The 26,183-nt window shown below is 39.2% G+C and overlaps 5 protein-coding genes across 6 annotated transcripts in view; 1 reads left to right on the top strand and 4 right to left on the bottom strand.

The window, feature by feature from the left end:
- Window positions 1-8,832: 8,832 nt before the first annotated feature.
- The window catches only part of Ino80 (chromatin-remodeling ATPase INO80), a 35,041-nt gene continuing 17,690 nt past the window's right edge, over window positions 8,833-26,183 (bottom strand). The window contains exons 10-14 of the mRNA XM_020958377.2: window positions 26,037-26,139; window positions 25,876-25,958; window positions 22,990-23,296; window positions 10,710-11,000; window positions 8,833-9,160 (exon numbers count right to left, since the gene is read on the bottom strand). Coding sequence (XP_020814036.2) covers window positions 8,904-9,160; window positions 10,710-11,000; window positions 22,990-23,296; window positions 25,876-25,958; window positions 26,037-26,139 — 1,041 coding nt within the window. The 3' untranslated portion in view covers window positions 8,833-8,903. The remainder of the gene's footprint in view (window positions 9,161-10,709; window positions 11,001-22,989; window positions 23,297-25,875; window positions 25,959-26,036; window positions 26,140-26,183) is intronic.
- On the bottom strand, window positions 14,351-15,353 carry LOC110188619 (uncharacterized). Of its 2 annotated transcripts, XM_086831762.1 has the most exons (2): window positions 14,714-15,353; window positions 14,351-14,637 (listed from the first exon to the last, which is right to left on the bottom strand). In XM_086831762.1, exons 1-2 carry the CDS (start codon window positions 15,207-15,209, stop codon window positions 14,546-14,548), a joined length of 588 nt encoding a protein of 195 aa, XP_086687888.1. In that variant the 5' UTR covers window positions 15,210-15,353; the 3' UTR covers window positions 14,351-14,545. The 2 variants fall into 2 exon arrangements, with proteins under 2 accessions (XP_086687888.1, XP_020814045.1); XM_020958386.2 differs by having other exon boundaries at window positions 14,351-15,353.
- LOC110188621 (uncharacterized) lies at window positions 15,448-16,166 on the top strand. The gene has a single exon (XM_020958388.2). The coding sequence runs from the start codon at window positions 15,543-15,545 to the stop codon at window positions 16,080-16,082; it is 540 nt and encodes a 179-aa protein (XP_020814047.2). The 5' UTR covers window positions 15,448-15,542; the 3' UTR covers window positions 16,083-16,166.
- LOC110188618 (uncharacterized) lies at window positions 16,157-17,204 on the bottom strand. The gene has a single exon (XM_020958385.2). It carries the CDS (start codon window positions 17,059-17,061, stop codon window positions 16,219-16,221), a length of 843 nt encoding a protein of 280 aa, XP_020814044.2. The 5' UTR covers window positions 17,062-17,204; the 3' UTR covers window positions 16,157-16,218.
- LOC110188620 (uncharacterized) lies at window positions 17,433-18,551 on the bottom strand. The gene is made up of 2 exons (XM_020958387.2): window positions 18,182-18,551; window positions 17,433-18,058 (listed from the first exon to the last, which is right to left on the bottom strand). The coding sequence occupies exons 1-2, from the start codon at window positions 18,388-18,390 to the stop codon at window positions 17,599-17,601; spliced, it is 669 nt and encodes a 222-aa protein (XP_020814046.2). The 5' UTR covers window positions 18,391-18,551; the 3' UTR covers window positions 17,433-17,598.

The raw sequence follows: 26,183 nt of genomic DNA, 5'->3' as shown, positions 1-26,183 counted from the left end.
AATATTATCTCTGCTCTATCATTTCTTCTTGAAAGTGTTCCCAAGATTTCAACCGAAATCTAAACGTTTCTGCAGGCTGTCGACCCTTTCACTTCACGCCACTCAAAACTTAATGCGTACGTGCCTGACCACACAAAATATGGCTTAAACGGCGGCACAAAATCTCGGCAGATACAAAAAATCACACAACAGAGAAAGATTTATTATATTAAATGCACGCATTTAGCGCCACTTAAGACGCCACTGGAGCGAAGCAGGAAGTCAACATAATTCTCATCAATATCAATAATACTTTTTGTTCGGCTTTCGTTTTTGTTTTTCTTTTTTTCCTTCTCTTACCCGTCCACTTGTAATGATTGTTATGTTTATATTTTTCGAGGAGAGCGACGTGAGAGCTTGGCAGTCGCCAAGCTGCATGATGCAAGTTGCAGGTTGCAGGTTGCAGGTTTTCCAGTGGCCAGTTGCAAGCGCCAGCGCCAAACTTCAAATGACATTGCGCGAGGCGAACAGAGGCGAGCACATCAAATAATACTACTAATAATAACCATAATAATAACAACAAGCAATTTCATAAAATGCAGCACGTCGAACCAGCTTCGATGAAGGTTGCCACAGCCAGCAGAAGGCAGCAGCTTTGCCATCGTCTTAGCCCCGATGAAGTCAATAACAAAAAGCCATGACAATAACAGCCAAGCAGCGGGAGAAGCAGCAGAAGTTGGCTATTGGCTACTGGTTTCCTGCATTTCTAGATAAAAGAGCCAAAGAGGGCCAGTAAAAAGTTATTTTCAAATTGATTTCGATCTCACTGCACTTGGACAGAAGGTAAAAATAATAATAAAATAAAAGTAATTCTTATGTGATTGCTGATGAAGATGTATTAATAGATCTTAAGGAACTGCTGTGACTTCCTATATGGTGGTATAAGTGTGTCTAAAAAGTTCTGGGAAGATTACTTTTACAATTAAATATTATATATAAAATGGAAAGCTTTGATTTATAGTATTATAAAGCAAGAGAGATCTAACATTTACCATTCTATTATAAAATATCCTGCAAGTCTTTTTGAAATCCTAATAGAATGTACCTCAAACTCAGTTTACTATCAACAAATTTCACTAGACATATTTTATTTTAAGAGCTATATTCCTCACCAAGCAAGTACTTGATATTAAACTAAAAGCTTAACATTTGCTTGGTCATTTCCTTTTTTTTTTTTTTGGCAATTTACCACGCTTTCCTCTGTGGACGTTCGCAATCAGTGTTCAGTAGCTGATAATTACGTTTCCCTGTGGTTTCCCTTTCATGGGGCGTTTTCAATTTAATTTGGCCCCGACCATCCTGCCCAAGACCTTTCACAATCTGCGACGCCTGGTCGTGTGACTTTTAACGCACATTTTCGGGCACTTTAACGCCGCCACCGAGCAGGGAGCACGACTCCACTGGTGGATCGTGGACCATGGACCATGGACGATGGACCATGGGACCCCGGGACAGTGACGGTTGCATTGACATAACACCTCATAATTTGCGGTACACGTTGAAGGCTACAGCCACGCCCCCTGCACACGCACTTGGCATGGAAGCGACTTTCGCCTTGAGAATTCTCAAATTGCTGCTGCACAGAGAGAAAGTTTGAGAAGTTTCAACACAATAAAGGAATACTAACTTGCGAATCACATTTTGTTTAGATTTTTCAAGGATCCTTTATCTCAAAACTATTCATCTCTTTTATACTTTTCCAGGGTTTTATAATTTTAGTCAAAAGCTTTTAATTCTGTTAAGGAGTTATTTCCGACCCTATTATAAATCATATATATTCTTGATCAGAATCAAAAGGCAAATCTATCCAGTCATGTCTAGTCAAAAAATAAAAAAAAATTTAAAATTTCAAAATTTCATAAGGGGTTACATCATTAAAATTATCAAAAATTGACAAAAATTTTAATTTTTCTAAATCTTACTTTGAGTATGCAGATTTATTAAACAATACAAAACTAACATAGAAATGGTTTCCGAATTAAAATTAATGCTTTTTTGACATAGTTAAACGTTTTTTAAACTTGTATTTATTGAACAAATTGTCATATAGAAAGACCGATAAATATCGATCAAAGAATGTGAATTTTCTAGGCTTAGCTATGCCCGATTTCCCCTTTGATCGTTTAACTCTTTGCCTTTCCGAAGTTAGTTTCCTTTCGTGTTTTATATTGTTTCCTGTGTATTCTCACTTGGAAAAGAAAGTGTCATCATCAGCGGCAACACGTTGGAATCGCCGGGGTGTCATTGCTGGCACTGAGATCACAGAGGGAACACAGGCACCATCATCACCCAGAGCAACCCAGAGCAACATCCACATCCATGTCCACATCCATATCCAATCTGGCCGGCGCTCGCCAATTCGGCCACACCCCGAATCGCTTTTACATGGCCGCGGGGCGCTCACAGGGCCTCACCTCGCACTTTCTTTTACGCGTGTCCAGCTGGGATCCCGATCCCCAACCGATCTCCCCATGTCCCCATGGAGCAGGCTCTGTGATGTTCACACTTTAGGAAAGTTTGGTTTGGACGCACCAGGGCCGTGAGGTGCGAAATCATTGTCGCCCGAAGTGTGGCCATCATCATCATCGCCGTCCTCGTCTTCGTCGTCAATGCTCTCAGAGCTACGAGCCTTTTCCGTTGAACTTAAGTGCATATAATTTATATGGAAATTGTCCGGCCCAGTAATGTCATGCATTTAATGCTTAATTTATACAGATTTTTGCTGATTTTTCTGTATTATTTTCGTTCCCTGAGCAATTTTCGGGGTTTTTTCTTCTCTGCCGTGGGTTTCAGGAAACTACTTCTTTGGCTGAAATGACTTGCTTGGGAAGTTCATTGCTGAAATAGTTAATTGTTCATAAATATTTTATCATATAAATTATGAATTTCATTCGCCATTCCCAGGGAAACTTTTCTTGCAATCTGCCAACAGTCATTAGCTGGAGACGCTCTAATAAGCACAAGCCAAAAATTAAGACGATGAACAGTGGTAGGAAAACTAATTTAAATCGAGGAAATATATAATAAAGGAGAAATAATATGTAAAGCATATTGTAAACAAAGATTTTAATGACAAATATTTTCTATTATTATATTATATTATATTCCTTAACTTATAAAGTGTTTCATGCTCATAATTGTAAAACAATTCTCATGAAAGGAAGACTCTTCTTCTAAAAGTAAACATTAAATTTAATTTATTTTATCTTTATAAATTTCTATGGTTATCTATGACTTCCTCACCCACAGTACCCACAAATTGTTATGCCCGAAAAATGTTAATAAAATCATAATTAGTTGGCAAGAAGCCGAGCTCTCCTGAATGGGCACGCAAGCATTTCCCCAACGAAAGGCCCAAACAAAACAAATAAAAAACCAACGAAATAATACTTAAATTAAATGCTCAAGTGAAATTGTTTACATTATTGTATTGTATTAGTTGGCGGTAATTATAATTCTGTGGAGGAAAATTGCATGGCGCTTGGCGCCACCTTGACGTCTTCGACTTGGAGGACTTTGACAGACCTCCTCCAGCAATAGCTCATCTTTCCAAAGCACCTCCCTCCCATAGGGAATACGTGCCCGGAGTGGTGAATCAAGTTGCCAAAGTTCCGAACGGTTTCAGGCGTAACTAATTATAAAAACATGGCCGAGGGAGAGATGCCAAACAAATACTAATTGGCGGCTAACGCGTTGTTAACTCTTAACTATATGCTGTAAAAATGAATAATCGTGTTATGCTAAACACTAGTGACAACAGACTTGGGCTTGTGTCTACCTATCTTCTCTATATGCAAATGTCTTTTCTCTATATTTTTAATAGCTGACAAAGTCAGATCATCACCAGAGATAGGCGTTCCTTACCCACAGATAAGTTGGCGAAAGGGCGTAAACCAAATTGAAATGTTTCATCATTTTATGGACGATGACGCTACAAGCTCAAGTTTCTTTTTTATTTTGGGAATTCATTTTCTGTTCACACGCGAATAAAAAACGAAGCAAATAAAGTCCAGAAATACGAGAAATTTTAATACAATTTAATTTGCTACCATTTTTTTTAACTTCCCCCCTCCGGTTGACATTCACATTTTCATTTCGCGTAATTACAGACCGAAAGGGGCTCCCCGAATCGGGGTCACACGACCACATCCAGCTCCTGGGCACCGAGCATGCTCATCCAGTCATGCTCTCCTCGGGTATAATTAGGCCCAAAAGCATATTTGTCAAGTTTCGGTTTCAGTTCAGGGATCTGCGGATCGTCGTCCACAGATCAACAGGATGCGATATGTTAATGGCGAATGCATTGCCAGCCTGGGGAGCGCCTTCGAATTGAGTAATTGTTTAGTTTGCGAAATGTCCGAGGGAGCTGAGCAAATTGAATTCTGCCAGAAAGACGGGGAGGTTAACTTAATTAAATTAAAATATTAAAGAAGTACAATAATTTTGTACCAATATGATATTGTTTGCCAAAAAAGTCAAGTTTATTATCGTATTTAATAGAATCGTTGAATTTTTCTTACATTTGATTCTAGCTTAGCTTCAATCACTTCGAATGGGTTTTAGTAAAATCTTTAAATTTCCCACATTAAAGAAATGCCAGATGTACACAACAAGTTTTGCCAACTTAATTGACTTTTTGTTAACAATTCCGCTAAAAAAAAAGTGGTTATAAAAACAATAAAGCCAAGCTTAGAAAGAATTAGTTCTGCGAAGGCGAATGTAAAAATACTCTATCAGATTTAGGATCTTTGTGAATATAATATGTAATTGTAAAACACATTTGTTTCTTTATTTTATTTAATTCCTTATTTAAATCAAGAAAAGGTTTTATAAACCTATGAAAAATGTTGTTGTTTTGCCTCACAAATTCGTTACTGTTTTCCGTATGCGTTTCTCAAATTTGGAAGTACTTTTTGAGTTTTTAAAGTATGGTAAAGATATATTATAGTAGAAAAAGGAACAATAAGGATACCTTTTAGTTTGTTCCCTTAAATAAATATTTGAAAACCAATATTTCAGTAAAGGTAAAGTTAATTATCAATTGAATAAAATAAGTTTCCATCAAAGCTTCTTAGAAAGTAGAAAATATTACCTAGTCTGAAAAACATATCCCTTATACTCCCAACCGAGAGTATATCAAAATCCAGCAACATGAACCACAAACTAAATTCAATAATGAACACATATCAATAAACACACGACGCAGCTGTGGACAAGTGACTTGGCCTGGCTTTCAAAAACACTAAACACGAGCTTCCAAGATGCCCCAAGCAGGCAACAATTTGTGCAAAAAATAAATATAGAAAAAAACAAACCGAGCACAGCATGTTGCCTGACAGGAGTAGCAGGAGCAAAAAGCCACCAACAGCAGCACAACAGCAAAGAGCAGCAGTCAGTCAGTCGCAACAACAATTAAAAGAAAAAATTTAATTGATGCATTAAAGCTGGTAACGTGTTTTCCACTCGATTCCCGGCCAAGCGTTTTTTTCCTCCCCAAGACAGAGACTCTGCTCCGACTGCACTATTTTTAACTGACTTAGACTAGGACTAGGACTTCAGCATAGACTGAAGAACAGAGCTCATTATGGCAGTACGACGGTAGTGGCATGTTGTTTCAAATATTTACATTAAAATTGTTTGCATTGACTAGGCGGATGTTCCCCCTGGGCGGTGGATTTCATAGGTTTCCTCTAGACATTTTCGGAATTTTGATTTCCAGGCATAAATTTCTTAAAGAGTTGTAAAAACAAATGACTTAGACAACGAACTTTGGTAAGAAAAACAGCTAGTGGGGAGGTCTTTGAATAATTATTTTATATTCACAATTAGAGACTTTATATTTTCTAGCGTAATTCAAGCTATAGTATCTTAAAGATACTTTCCTATATTCTGTTCATCTTGTATGCTTTAGTACATTATTACATTGTGTATCGCCGACACTGACAACAGCCGCCTAAAAAACAATCAAAGGACATCTGCCCCTACAGCTAAGTTTGCTCTACGCACCGTCATTATATCCATTATGCGGAGATATAAAAAGACGTTGACTTTGTCTAAGATAAATTGAATTAGAGACGCCAAACGCGCGCATTCATCATCCATCCGGCTTTGGGGGATGGGGACATATGATAGATAGTCGCTGGAGGGATGTGCCCAGAGACCGGAGAGGCATTAAAAAAACCAGAAGACCGAAACCGAGGCTGAACCCTCGCAGACAAATAGTAGGAGTAGACATTTTAATTTTCCCGAAAGAAAAAGAAGACTGCCAGATGAATGGCATTCTCTAGTTCTTTAAGGGTTCATCCCATCGTTGCCGTCCCTTCTGTTGTTCTTAAGTGGCAGGGAAACTAGAGCAGCCGCCGTGTTCTTCTTTTACGTTTTTTTCCTTTAAGGATGAGCCCAACTCGAGGACTAAGCCGCCGGGATGCGTAGGCAGAGTATGAAAGGAGTAGGACTTGGAGTTTCCCCCTTTTTGTATCTCGCTTTTGAAGAAAATTAAATCCTTTTGCTTATTTTTTCAAGGTGTGGCCATGCAATCTGCACGGAGCACAGATAGATCCGTGTTTATTGTCTTGATTTATAGACCACGGAACATCTTGGCCGGCTTAGGTTGGCAGTAGCCCAGGAAGGAGGCTCCCGATGAATAACAGAAAAAGGATTCAAGTCTTGCGGCTTATTAGTTGCGCTGGATTAAGTCCCGAGAAGGGATTGGGTCCGTTTTTTCTCTTCTTTTTTTTTTGTTTTTCAGCCTGCTGCTATCACGGAAGCAGCTGCATTCTGAAGGATTAACTTTAACTTTAAAGCGAGTTCACCAAGTTCCTGGCACAGTAGTTCATACAAATCGCTGCATACCACTGACCAGGACAAGATATAGTAACTCCCCGCAACTTATCAACTGACGCCAATGAGCCAGGCTAACCTGTTGCCGGCTTTTCAACAATTTTCTTTTCCTGCATCCACCACAACAACTGCTGAGGCAGCCAGCAGTAGCAGACGACAACGATTGAAATGCTGTTTGTGATTTTTAATTGAGGAAAAAAAACTAGAATTCAAGGATTGTCTGGGGAAAACGAATCAGAGAGTACCCTGGTTAATGGGAAGTTGAAGAAAAGAGAGAGAATTTATGATTTAAGATGATGTATTTTATATATTTAATTGAATAGAAGACAATTGAGATACTTTAAGCTCACTGCAATTATAAAAATATCACTTGGTTGTCTGATATAATATTAGAATATATATGAAATAATGTTTTGAGCTGTGAAGATAAATATCTGAGTTTCCCTGACAACAAATTTAAACTATACTAAGTAGCTGAACTACATAAATTTAAGGGGGAGTTGTCTTATACTATCTTAATATATTAAAAATGGTACAAACTCTTTAATACAAGGGTATTAAGAGGAGTATTCGTGTGTTCCTTTCTGGACCTGCTTCGATGGAGTTCTGGGATGGCTGCTAATTAATAAACGCACCGGGGCAGTGGGAGAAAAGGGGGAGGAGAGTGGCTGCCCGACGCCGCCGCAGATGCCACTTGGCATAAATGCACACTTTTAACATTTCTCGGATTCCCCAACTGCAGCGAAGACGGTCGAAACGTGCAGCTTTATGGCAGTTCTCCAAAGTCGTCAACTGGAAGTCGCCAGTCACTGAAAGGAAAACAAGTTGCAGTTGGAATATTAAGAATTGTCATATTGAAAAGATAAATATGCCACTGGAGGCCATGCTAGGCAGAAGCAAAGCTCAGCGGAAAGAAAACAAAGCTAAGATTTTAAAAAATAAGCTATATACTTTACAAAAGGCTATCGATCAGTTAATAAATACATTTTTAAATACAATAAAATGTATATTTTATTAAAGAGAATATATACTATTGTTCCTATTTCTAAAATATTTCAGAAATAGTTATAATTTGGCTTTGTTTTCTTCAGACACTGCTCTGCCTAGAAGCGAGACCTCTTTAAAACAGTTTGGTTCTTATAATATAATAGCTATAAAATGTATATGTTTTGTATATTACTGACTTAATGTTCTTTCTGTTTGGCACAAGAAACCTTTTTGTACCGGGAATCATGCTCCGTTACTAATTGCCAAATATGACAATGATTCCAATGCCCTTATGAGCTTCGCTTTCTCACCAACTTTTTATAGTTTTTCTTAATTTAATTACGAGTATGTATTATTTTATGCTCGATTGTTGCGCTAATTTCAACGCGTTGGCGGTGTTGATTACGACAGAAACTTGCCTTGACTCGAAACAAAATTTTTACATTTTTTTATTACACCTCTCATTAGAAGGTTTTTGTTTCCGCCATCAGCAATTATGTTGACGGGTGATCCGTGAATACCTGGCTTTTAAAGGTCTTGGCCAACGAACTGGACGCCATCAAAGAGTCAGGCTAATTTGACGAGTGTCAACGGAAATGTTTTAACAGTTTTACAAGTATATTAATTTACGATTGAAACTGCCATAAAAATAACATTATGTTGCTCATCAGCAAATGAATGGGAATTTGATTTCGGTTACTAAAGATATTCATGAGATATAATTTAGATTTTAATACAAATTTAGGTTTAAAAAATAGTACCAATTATTTAGAAATTGTAAATACAATCTTTTAAATAAAAGATTTTAGCGAAGGATCGAAAACTATTTCACTTTGAATTCAAATTTGGCAGTGGAAACTGATCATTTTGTTAAATGCGTATTACAATTTATCGGTTAAAAGAAAAACAACTTATCTATTGTTTGTGGGGAACACACCATCCTTATTTACACTTTAAAACAACTAATTTATTAACAAATATTTTCATCTTTATTAATTTTGGTTCGTTTCAATTTATATTTTAATACAGTGAGAGAACTACTCGGTCCCTCCACTGCCATGAGGTCCTGTTGATGGACTCGGCGCTCGACTTGTGGCCGGACTGCTGCTCGGTGGCGTGGCTTCCGGACTGCGTCCCAGTGGCACCAGCAGAGGACCCACGGGTCTGCGGGCACGTGGAGCTCCGCGGATTCCCCGGCTAATAGGGGTGGAGGTCTTGGACCTAGGTCGTCCTGGTCCACGTTTGCCGGACATTCCTGGCGATTGTGCGGAATGAACGGGGCTTGTTGTAAATTCTGTTTTAAAAGAAAAAAAAAAGATTTTAAAATGTTGGTTTACAAAGTATATTACAAATATGATTTGTACTTTAAGTACGAAGATTTAAAAGTTTTTCAAACATAAACTGAAAACTTCTAACACATTAAATAGAGAAGAAATTAACAAATACATTGGAATATATTAAGATGAAGCAGTTGACAGAACGAAATACACACTTAAGTAATCTCTCTCAGAACCTATTAGCTGATTCGAAATATGTCCTTTCGAAGGGTCAGCAACATTCTTACTAATTCCCCTGACATTTATCGCCGCACGTTTCATTGTATCCTGGCATTTACTCGTTTACCCCTGCCATGCATGCAATTGTGGTTTTTTTAATTGCCAAAAGTCCTTCGTCTGGCCGAGTGTAATTTATGCAACGTTGCGTATTTGTCATTGCGATTATGCCTCCATTTTCGACCAAACGTGTTCCTGTCACGTGTTTCTCCCCCTCGTCAGGCGTCTGGGTTTTTAAGCGGATTTATTCAATTATCATTTGTCGTACTTCCCCAAAATCCAACTGAAAATTGTTACATTGTTTGCGGATTTTTCTCCCTTTAAATTTATGTGATTTTAAATTCAGGAAATTTACCATGTTCCAGATGCGAATTACTTGGCTCAATTATGAACCAAATCCGAGCCTTGCAACGTGTTCTTGCAAATTGCTATGGCATTAAATCTGTAAATTAGTTCATGTCCTTTTCCACAAGTCAATTCAATTAACAGCTTTGATACTTTAAAGGAAAAGTCACGAGGGGGAGACATTGACAATGCAGGCAGATGCAAATCTTTGAACAAATATTTGTCTTGACTTGACGCCGCCCCGAAAGGGGATCTCAATTTTATCAGAAATTATTTCCTCAAGAGGAACTTATTGTATAAAATTTAGATGCAATGTAGAGTTCCCCTTTTCTGGAAGTGCGTTAAAATTGTCACGTACCACAAAAAGGCGGCAGTATTCCTGCGGGCCGTACTTGAAACCTATCAAAAAAACAACATAAATTCATAAAAAAGAGAATGAAGGGGGAACCGGTAGATCAACCACAAAGCTAGATTCAGATAATGCAACCTCTAGGGGAGGAAACTGACAATAAGTACCCGAAAATACTTGTTTCGTATGAAAAAAAAGGGCAGCGATAAACGTGATTATGACAAGCGATTAGCGACAAGTGACACTCGATTCAACAGAGGGGGTAATCCTTACAGAGGAAGTGTGGGTTGTAAGGCGGAAAGAAAAAAAGGGTGCACTGGTAAAAACAGGTATAAAATTGTAATAGGAAAATATTAAGAATTTCCTATACATTGTAAGGAATAAATAATTGTTGAATTGAATGTTTTCAAATCTTGTGTCTTCATTATCAATAGAACCTTTCTATATTTGTTAAAGCCTTTCCTATACTCCCTTCTGCCATACTTAACAAGCCAGAAATAGTGGACAAATCTATAATCAAATCCTGATCCTGATATGATTTCGAATCAATATATGATTTAGTTGTTTTCTTTATAATTTTTTTCGAGTGTCCTTACCTTCTTCGCCGACTGCAATTCCGGCGCTCTCGCCACCGCCGCTTACTTCCTGCTTGGGCTGCGGCGAAGACGTTTCTCCTCCTGTTCCTGTTCCTGTTACCGCTCCTGCTCCCGTTCCCGCTCCCGTTCCTGCTGCGGTCGGCGTCTGGGTCTGGGTCGGCGTCAGCACGCGCTGGATCGAGCCATGTCCGCCGCCGCGCCGCGTGCTGCCTCTTGGACGACCCCGCTTGGTGCCGCGCGGGTGGTGACGTCTCCGCATCGGCGAAATGCCGCTCAGGTCGCCGAGGAAGTCTGCAAGGCAAAAACAAAAAAAACAGAACGGAAATTTATAGGTGACTTGGTATTGATTAATTGCGGTTGGCGGTTGAAATATCAAGAAACATCTGGCCCAATAAACTATACTATATAACGAAAAACAAACATTAAAATTGGAGTTTCGTTACATTTACCACAATTTTATGGCTGGCAACCGAAATGTTTAATTAATGGGGATGGCTCGGCTCGTCCTTTTTCCTTCTTGGATTGCCTTAAGAACTGGTCTAGAGATCTCGTTCTCTGAGTATGCAATAGCACCCACAATCCGCACCATCGTCGTTATTTGTGCCATGACCATATTTGCGCATTCAACGTGTTACTTTTTATGCCCCCGCAAGACAATGGCACAGTGGCAGCCACAAACTAGTTCAACTTTTATCATGGCCTAGACTGGGGCAACTGTCAAAGTCAAAATATATATATGTATAGGAATGTATATATTTCCATGTTATAAATCTTAACCCGCGAATAAAAGAAGTATGGAATTTTAGAGGGAATAATATAAAAGGTATTTCACTTTTTATCCTCTTGCAGTGTGTAATTATGTGAAGGAGTCATTTCCGATCCTATAAATCAATTATATTCTTGATCTAGCCGAATCGATCTAGGCATGTCTTGTAGAAAAAAAATGTATACAATTTTTTCAAAATTTGAAAGGGATTACATCGGTAAAATATTCAAAAATTAAAAAAAAATTAATATTCTAAATTTTTATCTTAAGTATGCAGATTTATTATTTAACTAAAAACTAACAGAAATTATGTTCGAATTAAAATTATTGGTTTTTTGACTAAGCTATGAGATTTTTAAACTTTGATTTCTCGAACCAATTGTCATATGCGAATATTTTTAGCTTAGTTATGATCTATTTCTGATTCTATCCTATAAATTAATTGGAAACTACATGGGTATATAAACTTGGTCCTCCCAAAGAAAGTTTTCTGTCTTGTTGGATCCTAAGAATGCGTTTCCCCAGAGTCTTGCTTTTAAATATGATGTGATATTTGAAATAATTTTACTTCACGATCTGCAATTTGAACAAGACAATCTTAGCTCACTTCTAAATACAACTTTCCTGCAATAGTTAGAACCTGTATAACACCAACATCAATCAAAAGAATTCAGCCTGAGACTCCAACATCTAGGGTTAAAGTTTCGCCAAGTTATATCTGTATATATCACCGACTCAAGTCGCCTTAACTGTAAATTGCATAAATAAAACAGCGACTGCTGCGGCAAACAAACAAACAAATAAACAAGGAGAAAAAAAAGCGGAAAAAGTAGCAATCAGCGGGCAGACGAACATTGTCAGACAGCAATGTTGCTGTTCCACTGGTGCGGTACAGTGCGGTACATAGATATCTCGTCTGGTGCCCCGGCGACAACACATCACCTGGCGGCGCTCAGCTATTTTGGTATGCTGTGCACACAAGTGCCAACAGCATCATCATTGGCCATCAGATGATCATCTCTGCGCGATGATCGGCACTCATCATGATCGACATTGTCTAGTCGGTACAGTGATCATCGACAACAGTCGCCAAAGGAATTGGCAACAGGAGATTCATTGCCATGAGAATGAGAGGTCCCCCCTTTTAACGATAAAGGGGCTTTGGTTTACTTTTACTATTGCAGTGCAATATTATTGAACTGAACTCTCTAGATGCCAGCTACAAGTTTTATCAATAATATTCAATCCAAGGCATTTCTTTTGGGGTTTTTTTGGCAGTTCGTTTTCGGTTTGTTTACATATATTTCGGCCAAAGGCAGTGGCATTGCAGCAGAACATCAAAAACACTACCAAACAACCAAATTTTAGCTTTATTATTCATCATTATTTTAGCATTATTTAGTTGTCAACTGAAGGGTTGATGGGATTTCAGGAAAATACCTGGGAAAGAGGGATATGCTGAGCTGGAAAGTTGCTAGTTTCCGGGAAACTTGAATATTATTAATCAGCTTACTGAAAATTACTTAAATTTCTCATATTAAATTATAAAGAAATTCTGTAAACTAAAAGATCAAATCTATAAATATAAACTCCTAGAGTTTCTATGAAAATTCTTAATTGTAAGATATCTATATAAATATTTAAGAAAAATAATTTTCAATGATATTCTTAATGAACTTAATCTTTTTAAAGAATTCCCCACATCTTTTTACCATGCCTAAAGGACTCTTTTAAACCCTTCAGAAATTATGGAAAATAAAATTCCTTGACACTATCCCACCCCACCCCTCAGACCACCCTCCGAATTGAACTTATGTTTGAGCTCTTGCTATCAATAACAAGTATTACCTTCGCCCCAGTTGTATATAAAGTTGTAATAATATTTTTTGCTACATTCACTTTGGGGTTTTGGCCCTCTTCATATTACCAATTGGCACGAAAGCCAAAGAAACGGCAACAACAACAAGCACCCGGCAGTCAGGAAAATATACTACAAAAACACGGGAAGTAAAATGAGAAAAATAATATAAGCAGAGGAGGAGAATGGAGCTCGGGCTGCGAGAGAGAAATAAGAATCCGGCAGGCATAATCGGATTTTACAAATCATTCATTCAATTATCTAATTGATTTGACTGATGATCATTTGTGAACCTTGATCCTAGCTCTCGGGGCCCGGTGCCAAAGTCAATGTGACGCATGTTTGTTACGCCTGATAAACGAAATGAGGTACGGGAATCTCGGAGCCCGGATGCCTCACCTTTGACTGTAATGCGCCGTCCATGACTAAGTGGCCTCTTTGCCTTCCTTGGCTGTTTTTCTTTATTATATTTTTTCCATTTTTCCCCTGAGTTCTTTTCTGCCTTGGCAGATTTGCAAGCTTAGATTACATTTCGCAGTTGCTGCCACTGCCTTCAGTGGCAGCTACTGTAAGCCATAAAAGTCGAATAAATTGCGATTCTTATCTGTGTGTGAAATTGTTAATTTTTTAACGGATTAGCTAAAGTCGGTTTCGTCGCGGACGGTATCATAAGTAGCCTGAAAATCGTTTAAAGGAAACATTCTTAACGTAACTCTTACTATAACACAAAATCATTAACTTTTTATATAGTCAGAAGTTTAAATATTCTGTTTTGAAACGTCCTTACTGTTACTGATCGGAATTCAATATACAGAACTGAGACTTGAGCATTTCTAGGATACTTTTTAAAAACATTTGGTAATATTATGATTTCCATTAACAACTGGTAACAAATATTTAAATTTATGCAACTTGGAAAAGCACACAGATTTGATTTCAGTTTCCAAGCCAAATTAATTAATTTGGAAAGGCTAAATCAAATTTAACATCTATAAATGATTCAATATAAAGGTCATATAAGAAACCAATGATCTATTGTCGATTTATTACAATTACTTTGGATTCAAATACGTAAATGGTAAGAGATCTCCCTGGCAGCAGCATAAAATCACATGTAGAAATATTCATATTCCCGTCGCGTCACCGGTTGTGAGAGATACAAAAGCCGGATCTGGTGGAGGCGCCATCCCTGAGGCGTGAACTTCTTCCTCTTCATGGGCGGCTTGACATCCAGGATGTCGTAGACGTGTTCCGGATGATAGCAATGCGGCGGGAACTGTGGTGTAACCTTGGGCTTCGACAGACTGAGGATACGTGGCGAGATCTTGGCCTTGAGAGCGGCTGGGCGGATGGGGAAGCGCAGATTGGCCCAGAATTCACCTTCAACATCCGAGTTGGCGAAGCAGCACGGGACTTTGGGTGGCTCGAAGGGTCGTCCCTTGTCATGATGCGCTGGCTGACCCCAGACAATGACGGGGGAGTATGCGTTCACGGGGTAATCATACTCGTGCTTCGGCGTCATCTTGCGCTCCAGGGGAGTGGCCAGTTCAGCGATCCTTTCCTCCAAATCTTCCGGATCGATCTGCCTTGGTGGCTTTGCGCAGGGCAGATACTTCTCGGGGCAGGGTATCGGCTCCACCTCCACCTCTGGCAGCTCCTTTGGCAAGGACTTGGTGGCAGCCCATACATAGAAACGGCGCCAATCCGAGTTTTTCATTGGTCCTTGTTTCTTCCATCGCGTCACAATGCGAGGCTCCCGGTTGATCCGGCGCTTGATTGGCTTGGCATTTCGCTCTACCCATTCCAGCCAAGTGGGCTGAAAAGAACTGTCAAAGGCGATGATGCTCTCCTTGGTTTCCTCCGCCACGATGCTCATGTTGGCGGCTCTATTGCTGGCAAATTACTCTTACTTAAAATTTTGTCAAAAAAAAATGGGATTGTAAAATCCTAATCGAACTTAAAACATAAAATAAAATTTCTGTTGTGCCGGGTGGTGGTTATAAAAAGACTGATACATAACCGAGTGACTCTAGGAGAGAAGCATACTTGGTCGGATCTTATAGTTCAAAGCGGATCTTAAGAGTTTTCAATCGCAGTAGTCAATGAAAATATTGCTGCTTAGAGAGCACTTTAACTTTCGTCTCATTCAGATTCCCGTCCCGGAAAAAAATTTTAAAAGTGAAAAGTAAATACTGAATTTTTTGTGGAAATGACGCCAGGCGAAAGTTTCGATTATGTCCAACCGCTTATTAGTTTTCCGGAACTGACCGTTCCCCAGGTGCAACGCATCACGGATGTCCGCGAGTTTATGTCCAGTCCAGAGAACTACAATGGCGACATTGAGGATCTAAAGGAGCGACTGGGGGCCAAGTTTCAACAATGCAAGGATCTACTTAAAATCCTCGGTGATAGGCTGCAGTTGAAGATAGACGAGCTCAAAGAAGTCAGGGAGGAGATGATAGTCCTCAGTGTTGAAATGGAAAAACCAACGGCAGCCCTTCGTTTTGTTACTAATCACGAAAAGGTTAAACTGAATTGCTTGGGTGAGTCTGAGGATAAAGAATATGAAATTTCCGATGCCCTGGGATGGTTCAACGTCAAATTAAGCAGAGCAAATTGTGAAATCTTAAGCCTGAAGAGCGATTTGGACTATATTAACTATCTGCTGAGCATTTCCCAACTGAACATCAAAACTGTGATCAAGTTTTATAATGTTTCAAACCAATTCGAGGAAGAGCACACTATATAATTGCCAAGTCGATATAGGCAACAAATAAGAATTCATTTATGAAGCTACTGTAAACAAGCAATAAAACCCAAACCTTTAGCCGAAGTTTAGACGTTAGTTTACTAATTACAATACACGAACGAAATACAATTCAAAATCAAACTCCAGCAGCATTATGGGCACAACAAAGACACCCTGTATAGAAATAAAATTCTGCTGCTGTCCGGGACACAGGTTGGGATAGGTATAGCAATCGGAGCTGATGCTGTTGCCATCCTTTCCTTGTGAATTTCTTTCTCGGTGGCGGTTCAATATCCAAGGGGCCTATTGGCCTCTTCGGAGTGGGGTAGATCCGGGGCTTGGACAGATTCATAAGGCGCGGTGAGGCCTGGCCCAAGAGGGCTGCACGGCGGACACGAAACCGTAGCTGAGACCAGAATTCAGCCTCGATCTCATCATTTGGAAAACAGCACGGGACGCGTGGTGGCTTGAAGGGTCTTCCCGGATCGCGATGCGGCATGACGCCCCAAGAGATCATAGGGGAGTACGCGGGCGAGTTGTCTGGCTTTTTGTACTTCTCGGTGATCTTTCGGGGCGTTGCCAACTTCATCATTATCTCCTCCATCTGATCTTTGTCCAGATGACGCTTCGGTCGGCCACAAGGCATGTATTCCGCAGGACAAGGCTCCTTCTCCGGTTTTGGCAGCTCACGTTCCCGTGGAAGTGCCCGTTCGAGAGCCCAGCCGTAAAAGTTCTTCCACTCCTTCTTGGTCATGGGTCCAGCCTTCTGCCACCGGGTAGGACAGTGGGAGTAATGAGGCCTTGGTCGCTTGACCGGCTTCGAGTTACGTTCGCACCATAACTCCCAGGATGGTGGTTGCTTGGTATGAAAGACAGAACTTCGTACCTTAGAGCCTTGCGGGGAGGCCAACGTTTCCACAATATCATTGCGATCAACTACGATCTCTAACTTGGCATTTGACGGATCTCCGCTCTTCATATTGGCCCAAAACTAACACTTACAAACTTACACAATTTTGGTAATTTTTTCAGATTTTTTTTTTTATATGAAAACTCTTTAATTTTTTTACTGTTGTCTTGCGACTTACCAGGCTGGGAATATCTGAGAAATGAAGCTAAATAACTGATAAGTTAAGCTGGGCCTACTATTACTATTACTATTCATATTTTTAAGGATTTTCGAAGCGGAATAAAGTCGAAAACTTGGAGAGATCTTTTCCTTCATAGTGATAATATCCACATAGAATAATAAACCTTAAACAATAATGATAAATGAGTTCAGTATTAATGCTTTTCCAAAGACTTTAGCATGGAGTTTTTTCAATCCTTAGATTTATTTTGGAATCATGGTTTTAAGCTTATGATTTTCTATTCGTTTTTATTGCCTTATGTAAAGTTTCGAGTGTACCTAAAAAGATTTACAATAAACTACAGTTGTACCAACTTAATGCTTAGCTCAAAAGCTTGAGTCAATACAACTGTAGTCTATGGTAAATCCTTAGGAACTGACTAAGGTTCAACACTGTCCCATTTCGGCTAGAACCCGGAAATTTGGCAGGCTCAAATACTGAAGTCGTTCCAGATGACATCGCCACTGTCTAGGTGACATTTTCCTGCGACAGTAAATTTCCCCTTCGAACCGAGGCGGTTCCCAGCAAATTTCACGGGGCCGGGATAGCTTGCAAGTCTTCTTGCTGGGAAGGGCTTCAAGGGCCTTCCGAGAGACGGGAAAACGTAAATTGGCCCAAAACTCTGCCTCGATATCCTCGTGCTGGAAGCAGCACGGAACCTTTGGCTTCTTCGTGGGTCGACCTCGTTCCGGACAAGGATATGGTCGTCCATTGGTCTTTGGCCGATAGGTAAATACCTCCTTTGGTGGCGGAATGTACTTGGAGCGTTCCCAGCGCGGCCTGCTCAGTCTCCAAATGTGCTCCTCGCGAGCTTCTGTGCTCTGCGAGGCCACACTACCGCCTGACCTGAAGAAGGTTTAAATTCTAGTTTAAAATAATTCATTTTCGCTATTTTTTTAACTCCGATGAGTGAAGCTTTAATCACTCTGATTATAGAGTAATTTTTGAAAGTCAAAAAGGGACATTTACATGCGGTTACTCAGCCTGCCTTTGGATGCTTCTGCCTTAGCGGCAGATGCCGCATTTTCCTGATACCGACTGTGGAAAATTGCCCACTCATTACGGCTCATAGGTCCCGGTTTCTGCCATCGCGTTGTTCCCTTATATTCTGAGGGATAAGAAGGGGGTACCCTAAACTCCGAAGTCGGCGAAGAGTTTCGACTGTTTTGGCAAGGCATTTTTAGGAAACTTTAAAACTCTGATTTATTTATTTTTTTTTTCTAATTTTATTCTTATATTTTAAGTAAAAAAGGAAATTTTAAATATATTTTTAAACGTTTTTTACATTTTGTTTTGTGTAAAATATTGGCCTTAAGGGTTCGCCATTTATTGATTAAGTAATTTCCATTTTTATTAACAAATATTTTGTTGTCTATAAAAGCTAAGGTTACTGAACCTTAATATTCATTTTAGTTATAATATGGATACCAATCTTCATAGGTTAAAGTATTCAAAGAAGAACCAGGAATTATCAATTTTCCATCTTCACACTTCAAATTGTTCATTTTTATGAATAACAAGTTAATTTTAAATAATTGAATAAGTTTTGTTAGCTTTCTACTAGTTTAGTAATTATTCTAACTTGCTTTACTGAAAGCGGTACCAAAACACACTCTAAAGAATATTTCTTGTGATAGGATAAACAATGGAATAACTTAAAGGAAAATCCAATTTTTACTCAACTTTTCCTTTAAAGACATTTCCCCCAAACTCAGCTGAGATTAATGCTTAAAAAATGTAAAAGAAACGTAAGTTTTTTCTACTCTCTAAGCCCAAACGGCTCAATCACAAGCGGACCACGGATCTGGGAATCGTTGGAAGCCAGAAGTTTAAGGCAGATGCATAGTGGCATTGCCCGTGGCGACACGCATTCGAGGTCATAACCCAATTCCTTTCATGGCCAACTGTTGGTGGACAACCTAGCCAACTGTATTCCTCTCCTGGAGCCAATTGAAATGCGGTGCGCAATGCAATCGATCGCACTTTTTGCCTGCCTTTGGATACCCGCTCTTCTGGCCTTTCTAACGCCATCTCCTCGGGTGTCTTCTGGCCCGATTGGAGGAGTTGGTCTCTGTTGGCCATGTCGCCCAACTTCATCATCGTCTTTGCCAGTTTGTAGTTATTGTCATTGTCATGATTTTCAACCGCCACACTGGCTTTGCTACAAGAATTTTAAATTAAAGACCGACCAAGCACTGGACACTTCCTGGCCGGAACTGCGAGGGACTCGAGGATTAGCTGGCAAGGACAAGGACTCATCGAAAGAGTCATCAATCTGGGGACCGCAAAGTGCTCATAACATGTGTGAAATTGACACCACAGATGCGACTCGAACTAACGGAAACGCCAGCAATTTTACGCTACATTGGCTTAATGACCAACAACCCCGCTGGCAGATGGCATAGCCTTCCCTTTTTGGAGCCAGCCCTAAAAAAATTATACACGAGTGCGATAAAAAAGGACTGACTAAGTGGCGAGAAGTATGTTCCTTTTTTGGGATCATTAGGGGTACGTTCAGACTCCTATTAAGTCCTTGGTTTCATGGTTTCTAAATGAAACTTTCAGCGAATCAATAAATACCAGAACTAGAAAGTAATTTAATAAACATATAAGTCTAAAAATAACTTTATAAATCACTGTGAATGTATAGCATAGAGGGACGAAGAAGTTGTATTAAAATGTCTACCTATTTATGTATTTTAAATGTATTAAATTGGTGTAGAATAAAGAAATATATACAGATGTCAATATTTATATTTTAAGATTAACCATTAATCATTCCCCAAAACTCTATTATTTCTTTTTTCCTTTACTTAATACCCAATTAATATTTATAGCATTTAAATTCCTCGAATGCAATGCAAACACAAATGTCTAAATCGGAATTCTTAAGCGGATTCGTTTCATTTTCACATTGCAAATATGATTAACCAATTTGAGTCAAAACCACTTTAATTATAGAGTTTTCAATCGGGCTGGCCAACAGCAATTGGCCAAAACGAAGCTGTACGAAGCCGAGATCCACGGCACGTACTCGCTATGGGCGCTATGGGGGCCAATAAGGTGTAAATTTATGCGGCAGAGCGAGTTGGGCTGAAATCGAGGCATTACCATTAGCAGCCGGGCCTATGCAATTGATTGTTCAGTTAGTTTTCAGTACTTCTGAATGCTCAACGAAAACGCACATTTTTCGTATGCCAGCGAGAATGAATTTTATGTGCTTTTTGTTTTGTTTTTACCTTTTATAATTAGCTGCTGCTGCTGCGTCTGTGTGAATTTTTGTGGCCAATCAAAGTTTTTGTTAGCAGTTTTGATTTGCTGCCAAGATTCGCAGCGTAATTGTATCTCATGGCTAACGTGTATTCTATGAGATACTTTTTTGCCACTGTTCCCTGGGAGCTCCGATTTATATACGTATGTAAGTGCATACGGGTCGGGTCTGTTTATCTGTTGAACAAGTGTTTTGGTTTAATTATTTTCATGTCGCACAAGCTCCGCTGACAAAGTGGACAAGGATCTTGCTGATCCTAATGAATATTTAATTTGGGGTGGAGTAGTGGAGTAATAGCATCGCCCAGTGCTTGGTCTCAGCAATGTGGCAGGCATTATGTTTTTGGGCTCATGTGAAAGTTGCACAAATGTGTGGCACGTGTCCCAGTTGAGTGGGGACCAATTAAGAAATTGTTTCACTTGCTGTTGCACAAGACAATTAAAACGGGAGTGGAGGGGAATGCGAAAGGCGGAAGAGTGCAGCACGCACTGGGAAATTTGAATGATGGTAAGCTATGAAAAAAATGGGGAAAATTTCCTCACAATAAAAGAAAGAAATGTGCTGCTGTGTAAGATGGAACCTTGTTTAGAGAAAGCTTAGGTATTTCAAGAAGCCTGAATGTCATTGTTTTTAAAGGATAGTTTTTTATGTCTTCTTATGTCAGAGCACAGATATTTTATTACATTACTGAATTGTTTAAGGACTTATCAGTGTGGTGAAATTTTGGGTAAGATCATTAGAAGATTGGAAGATCATAGGGTGGATTTTTGTACCACTTTTATAAGTGGTTTTCAGGACTAAATATTAATATAAAATTTGAATTTAATATATACATAAAATATATATATTTCTATGAGATATTAGACCTTATTACAGAACTTGTATCTGAATGCTTTTTGGGAAGAATAATAATTCTATATATACTATTAAACATTTTGTTTATCATTTTATATATTGATAGCTATTACCATCAATATAACGATTTTTTCATAAAATCTTGAAGTGACATCGATTAATAAGTGTATTTTTTTAATATGCCTCAAAAAAGCCTTTGTTTTTAGAGAGACTTACTCTGGGATTCATGACAATTCCTCATTTTGTCCGGCGGAAAAATAAACGGGCAATAAATGTCGGTTAACATTACGAAATCAAAACAAAACAAGAGCAACCTGCTTGGATTGGCAATTTATGTAGCCACAACACGTGAGCTCATTGATTAAATTAGTTATGTCTTTTGGCCAAGCCCTGTGCACATAAAAAATTATTTATGAGCCGGCAATTCGGTTGGTTTTTTCTTTGACTCTTTCTACGGCTTTCCTTAGCTTTTTCGTGGCATTTTTATGCTAAGCTAAAAAAACAAACCAAAGTCAACAAAAAATCGAACGACGAGTGACAAGCGAACCAAACATAATCAACTGCGTTCACATTAAATTGGGTTGCGTGCTGGAGAAAAATAGTTCAACAGTAATGACAATTTATTTTCCTTAAAAGAAATATATATATATTTTAAACTCCTTCACAGTAAGCTGGTTTAATTCAATTTGTTTGCTATCCTCTCCCTTTCAATAGTTTAACTCCTGAAATTTATTTCTTATACAATGAATTTTAGTTAAATCTTTCCAGTTTTGTGCCATCACTGTCTCCCCCAAGGAGGGTGCCAGGGGCGGAGTAGGATTGGTAGGACTCACAACCCGCACATCAGGTTGTAATGAAAATGTTATCAAACGACAGACGAGCATTTGCAGTAACGAGAGGAAACGGGGACATAGGCAAAATTAGCTGCGTTCGCCAGCGAATTGCGGGCCAATCAGTGAGTGTGCCACAATTTGGCCAAACAAACAGGCAACAAACTGGTCAAGTCACAAGATGCCATCGGACCAAGTCCCCTCCTCAAGCAAAACTGTCGTTGCAACTTGCAACGTGCAACGTGCAACTTGCAATCTGCTGAAGCTGCACTTGTCTCGATTTCACATCAGTTTTTTATTTAGTTTTCTATGTTTGCTGTTACGGCAGTTTTTTGCCCGTTGCCTACTTTTCAACGTCTTGTACTTTCGATTGGTTAATTGTTAAACAAATTTGAAATGTTTCTGCTTTTTGCAGTCACCCCGACAAATCCCCTCCGCGAATGCAAATCGCATGAGCTAACAAGCTGCAATCGTTGCACATCCCACATGCAATTGGCAACTCATAACAACCAACATGCTTTCGGTTTGAGCCATGCTTGTAGCAAGTTGGTAGACCACATTTTCGGCTGCCTCCATATTGCTGGTGATTACCAAATATAATTTGAGTTATTAATCATTATAAAAGTGATCGGTTTGTTGGGGGGAAAGAAATATATATAAAATACATATAAATGTTTCGAGTTTAAGTTATGTGTCATTGGTACCCACATTTTTCTGGGTAAGCCGAAAGCTGACTTCAGAGGAAGTCACGGTTTAGCAACCAAATAAATTATACATAAGATGGATATATTTTCTTTTAAGGATAAAATATAAGAACTCACTCATTGACTCGTTTTGACCCATCAGAGTGGGACTGTCGCCATCCACCACGAGAGCTTCATTATCGGAATCATTATCCATATGCTGGACACTGGTGGCTCCGGGCACATAGGTCTCCTGGCTAAGGGTCGGATGGTTGCTATCCGTGCCCACACTGGAGGCAGACGATTGTATGCCCACATCGATGAGATCCTCATCCGGATCTGGCTTTAGCCGCTTGGCTGCCGAACTGCAGCTGGCCACATCGTCGTCGAAATCTCGTAGAACCGTAGTTGAAGCCGGAGTGGTTGTGCCACCCACATTTACATCCTAAGACAATAAAAGCAAATATCATAAAAAGTTATACCTCTTAATTTTCAAAATGTAACAATCAAATCAATTAGCATTTTAATGGTCAGCGGAAGTGAGATATATACAAATATATTCTTATACAGCGATTGTTTATCTGCTTGTATCTGCTTGGGGGTTCCCCCCGTACACCGTTTATAATTTATGCCAAGCTATCTTTATACTCCATCCCCTCCTTCTGGTATGTGGCACTAAAATCATTCATGCCAAACTTAAACAAAACTCAGACTTGAGTTATGGGCTGGTCAAGGAAGAGGTTGGTGCTAAGAATGGGACGTATTCAGGGGTTGGACTTGGGTCTTCTGGTAATTGCCATGCTTGAGGAAATTGCTCGGAAGTAGGGTAAAGAGTTTTGCATACATTTTGCCCAGATTTTGATAGTCAATTGCTAGGGAAAACAGTAGCAATTTTCCTACATTTACCCCGCTGCTAAATCGTTCCGAGATTAATGATATTACATTGTTAAAGTTTAAAGCAAAATGGTAAATGAGTTGTGAAAGTTTAATTTAAAATAAAAAGAAGAAGAGTTCTGCTTTTTATAAAATAGTGTGCATTATATATAGCAACTTAAAACCTAATTATATTTAATATTTTATAGCTATAAGGAAATGGGAAATTTAACTTTATTTCAAGCTTAATATTAATTTGAAAGAAATGATTCTTGAGCATAGCTGTTTGCTTCGTTTTCTTCTAACTAAATCTTTATTTTCCTGTTTAAAATTAATGGACTGATAAATCTTTTGCTAAATAAATTTGGTTTTTCTTTCTAGAAAGCTAAGGAAGAAGAAATAACCGGTGTTTTAACACTTTAAAGTACAATTTGGGAGATAATCGGTCAGATACGGATACAAATGACATATCTTCACCTGATTCATTTTGATGAGGAACTTTAGAAGTGAAACTAGAAACTGACCCTTAGTAGTAGAGTAGTCTTGTATTAATTAAACTGAAATTATTGTCAATACTAGTTATTAATAATCCATGATAATTAAATCAAAATTAGGGAAAAAGATCTTAGTTAAATTTCTCCACCAATAAAATGCAACAGGGCATAAAGTACTAACTAAAATTATATACCATTATCTATCAGAGAAAGAGAAATAAACCGTTCCATAATAAACAACTGCGACACACATCTTTGGCAACAGAATCTGTTCCAAATGAATGCGTTTCTCTCTTCTCCCGATCAAAAAGGCCAAAAGGAAGACACTGGCTGCACTTAACCTGCAAACGTAAAATGTAAAACGTGCTACTTGCCATTCGAGCATTGGAAACTCGAACTTCCGACCGTAAATGAAATGAAGTGATACTTTGTCGGAGGAGAGGCCAGGGTGAGGGATATGACTGCGTGCCATTATATAGCATTGTGTCGGCCGGTGGCATATGAACTTGAGTGGAGTTCGAGTACCCGATTTACTACAAAAAAAGAAGAGAAGATGTACACGCAGAACCAAAAACGGAAGAAGCCACCAAGGCGAAGACACAGGCCCAAAGGCAGACGGAGCAGCAGCAGCAGCACCACACACCATAATCAGTGTTCCATTGAACGCACAAAATCATTTAGCGAAACCAACAAAAACAAAGCACAAAGAAGAGCGAGGGCCCTAGTTTGGAGGTGGATAGTAGTATGTAGTATGCAGTGGTGCTGTGGTGTGGAGTAAACTAAAGAAGCCTGCCACCCCGACGAGATCCAAGCCGAGGCAAACCAATCCTATCCGAAACCAAAGCGAACCAAAAAGCACTTCAAACTGTTTTTTAAAAGAGTCTCCGAGAGACAACGAATGCCAGTCCAAGTAGGGTAAGAGCAAAGTGTTTGTTTTTGGAGAGTAGGGATCACAAATGCACAGAAAGAAATTTCTCGTCTTGAGTTCAAAAAACATTAATTTCAATCATATTTAACATGGTTAAGATATGTATTAACGAGAGAGTGAAGAGAAGATAATGATTTGGATGTATTAAGACGCATATTTCTGACTATATCATTTAGATAACTTTAAGAACAGAATTTGCTTAATACAAATGAATATATAATTAAGCAATTAATGCCATTTTTGCTACCTGTACAATAGTTGAATGAATGAATATAGTCGGCTGGCAGTACTAGTGGCTTATGGAGTAGGTTCAAAGCACGCTATGTAGCAGACCAAGACCAGCCAAGAAGACGATGAGTTGAGTTTTATAGCAAATTGAATTGTCTTTGTTGCTGTGCGTCTGTGTGTCCGAGTGTGTATGTCTGTCTGGTGATGTTGCATGAATCACGTGACCATGACCACCTCTGCAATGCCATAGGCCAAGAACAAGATGGCCCGGACCAGCTTCTCGCTTTTGTGCTCTGTATATGGATGCATCCGCAATTTGAGCCTCGCTCAAAGAGATTATTTACTTTCATTAGGGGGCAGCCAGCAGACGAAACTTGTCGTGTAGCAAGTGCAAACTTGGTCTAATAAACAGCCATTAGACGGTTGGCTTGGATCATGCATGAAATGGACCGAAGAACGCTCGGTTCTAACAAGATTTACTTCGGGTCGAATCGCTCTTACCTTATTCGGATGACGTCTTTTGCGTTCGCCTTGCGTTTCTGCTGGAATCGGTGAGGACGACTGTAGTTTGGCCTCCTGGCGATCTGCCATCAAAGGAATTAATAAATATAAATTGGGAATTAAACATATTTCTCTTCCATAAATATCTCTAATCAACTCACATTTCATTTCGATCTCCTCGTCGTCCAATAGCAATGAGACCACTTCCTTTGGCTTGAGTGTGTCGGGTTTGAAATTGCCGCCACTTATGACCATGCGTTGTATCTGGAAAATAAAATCGAAGGGGTGAACAAATACCAATATTCAAT

Source organism: Drosophila serrata, unplaced genomic scaffold (assembly GCF_035046125.1).
Source record: "Drosophila serrata isolate PLE 108 unplaced genomic scaffold, ASM3504612v1 contig_241, whole genome shotgun sequence".
In the NCBI taxonomy this organism is placed as follows: domain Eukaryota; kingdom Metazoa; phylum Arthropoda; class Insecta; order Diptera; family Drosophilidae; genus Drosophila; species Drosophila serrata.
The sequence above is the reverse complement of the archived record's forward strand: the minus strand, read 5'-3'. Positions and strand labels throughout refer to the sequence as shown.

Bases quoted from the DNA above. Each gene is read 5' to 3' on its own strand.
- LOC110188619 (XM_020958386.2), bottom strand. From the start codon at position 15,209: ATGAGCATCGTGGCGGAGGAAACCAAGGAGAGCATCATCGCCTTTGAC.
- LOC110188621 (XM_020958388.2), top strand. From the start codon at position 15,543: ATGACGCCAGGCGAAAGTTTCGATTATGTCCAACCGCTTATTAGTTTT.
- LOC110188618 (XM_020958385.2), bottom strand. From the start codon at position 17,061: ATGAAGAGCGGAGATCCGTCAAATGCCAAGTTAGAGATCGTAGTTGAT.
- LOC110188620 (XM_020958387.2), bottom strand. From the start codon at position 18,390: ATGCCTTGCCAAAACAGTCGAAACTCTTCGCCGACTTCGGAGTTTAGG. The intron at 18,059-18,181 runs GTAAATGTCCCT...AACCTTCTTCAG, and splicing joins GGCAGGCTGAGTAACCGCAT to GTCAGGCGGTAGTGTGGCCT.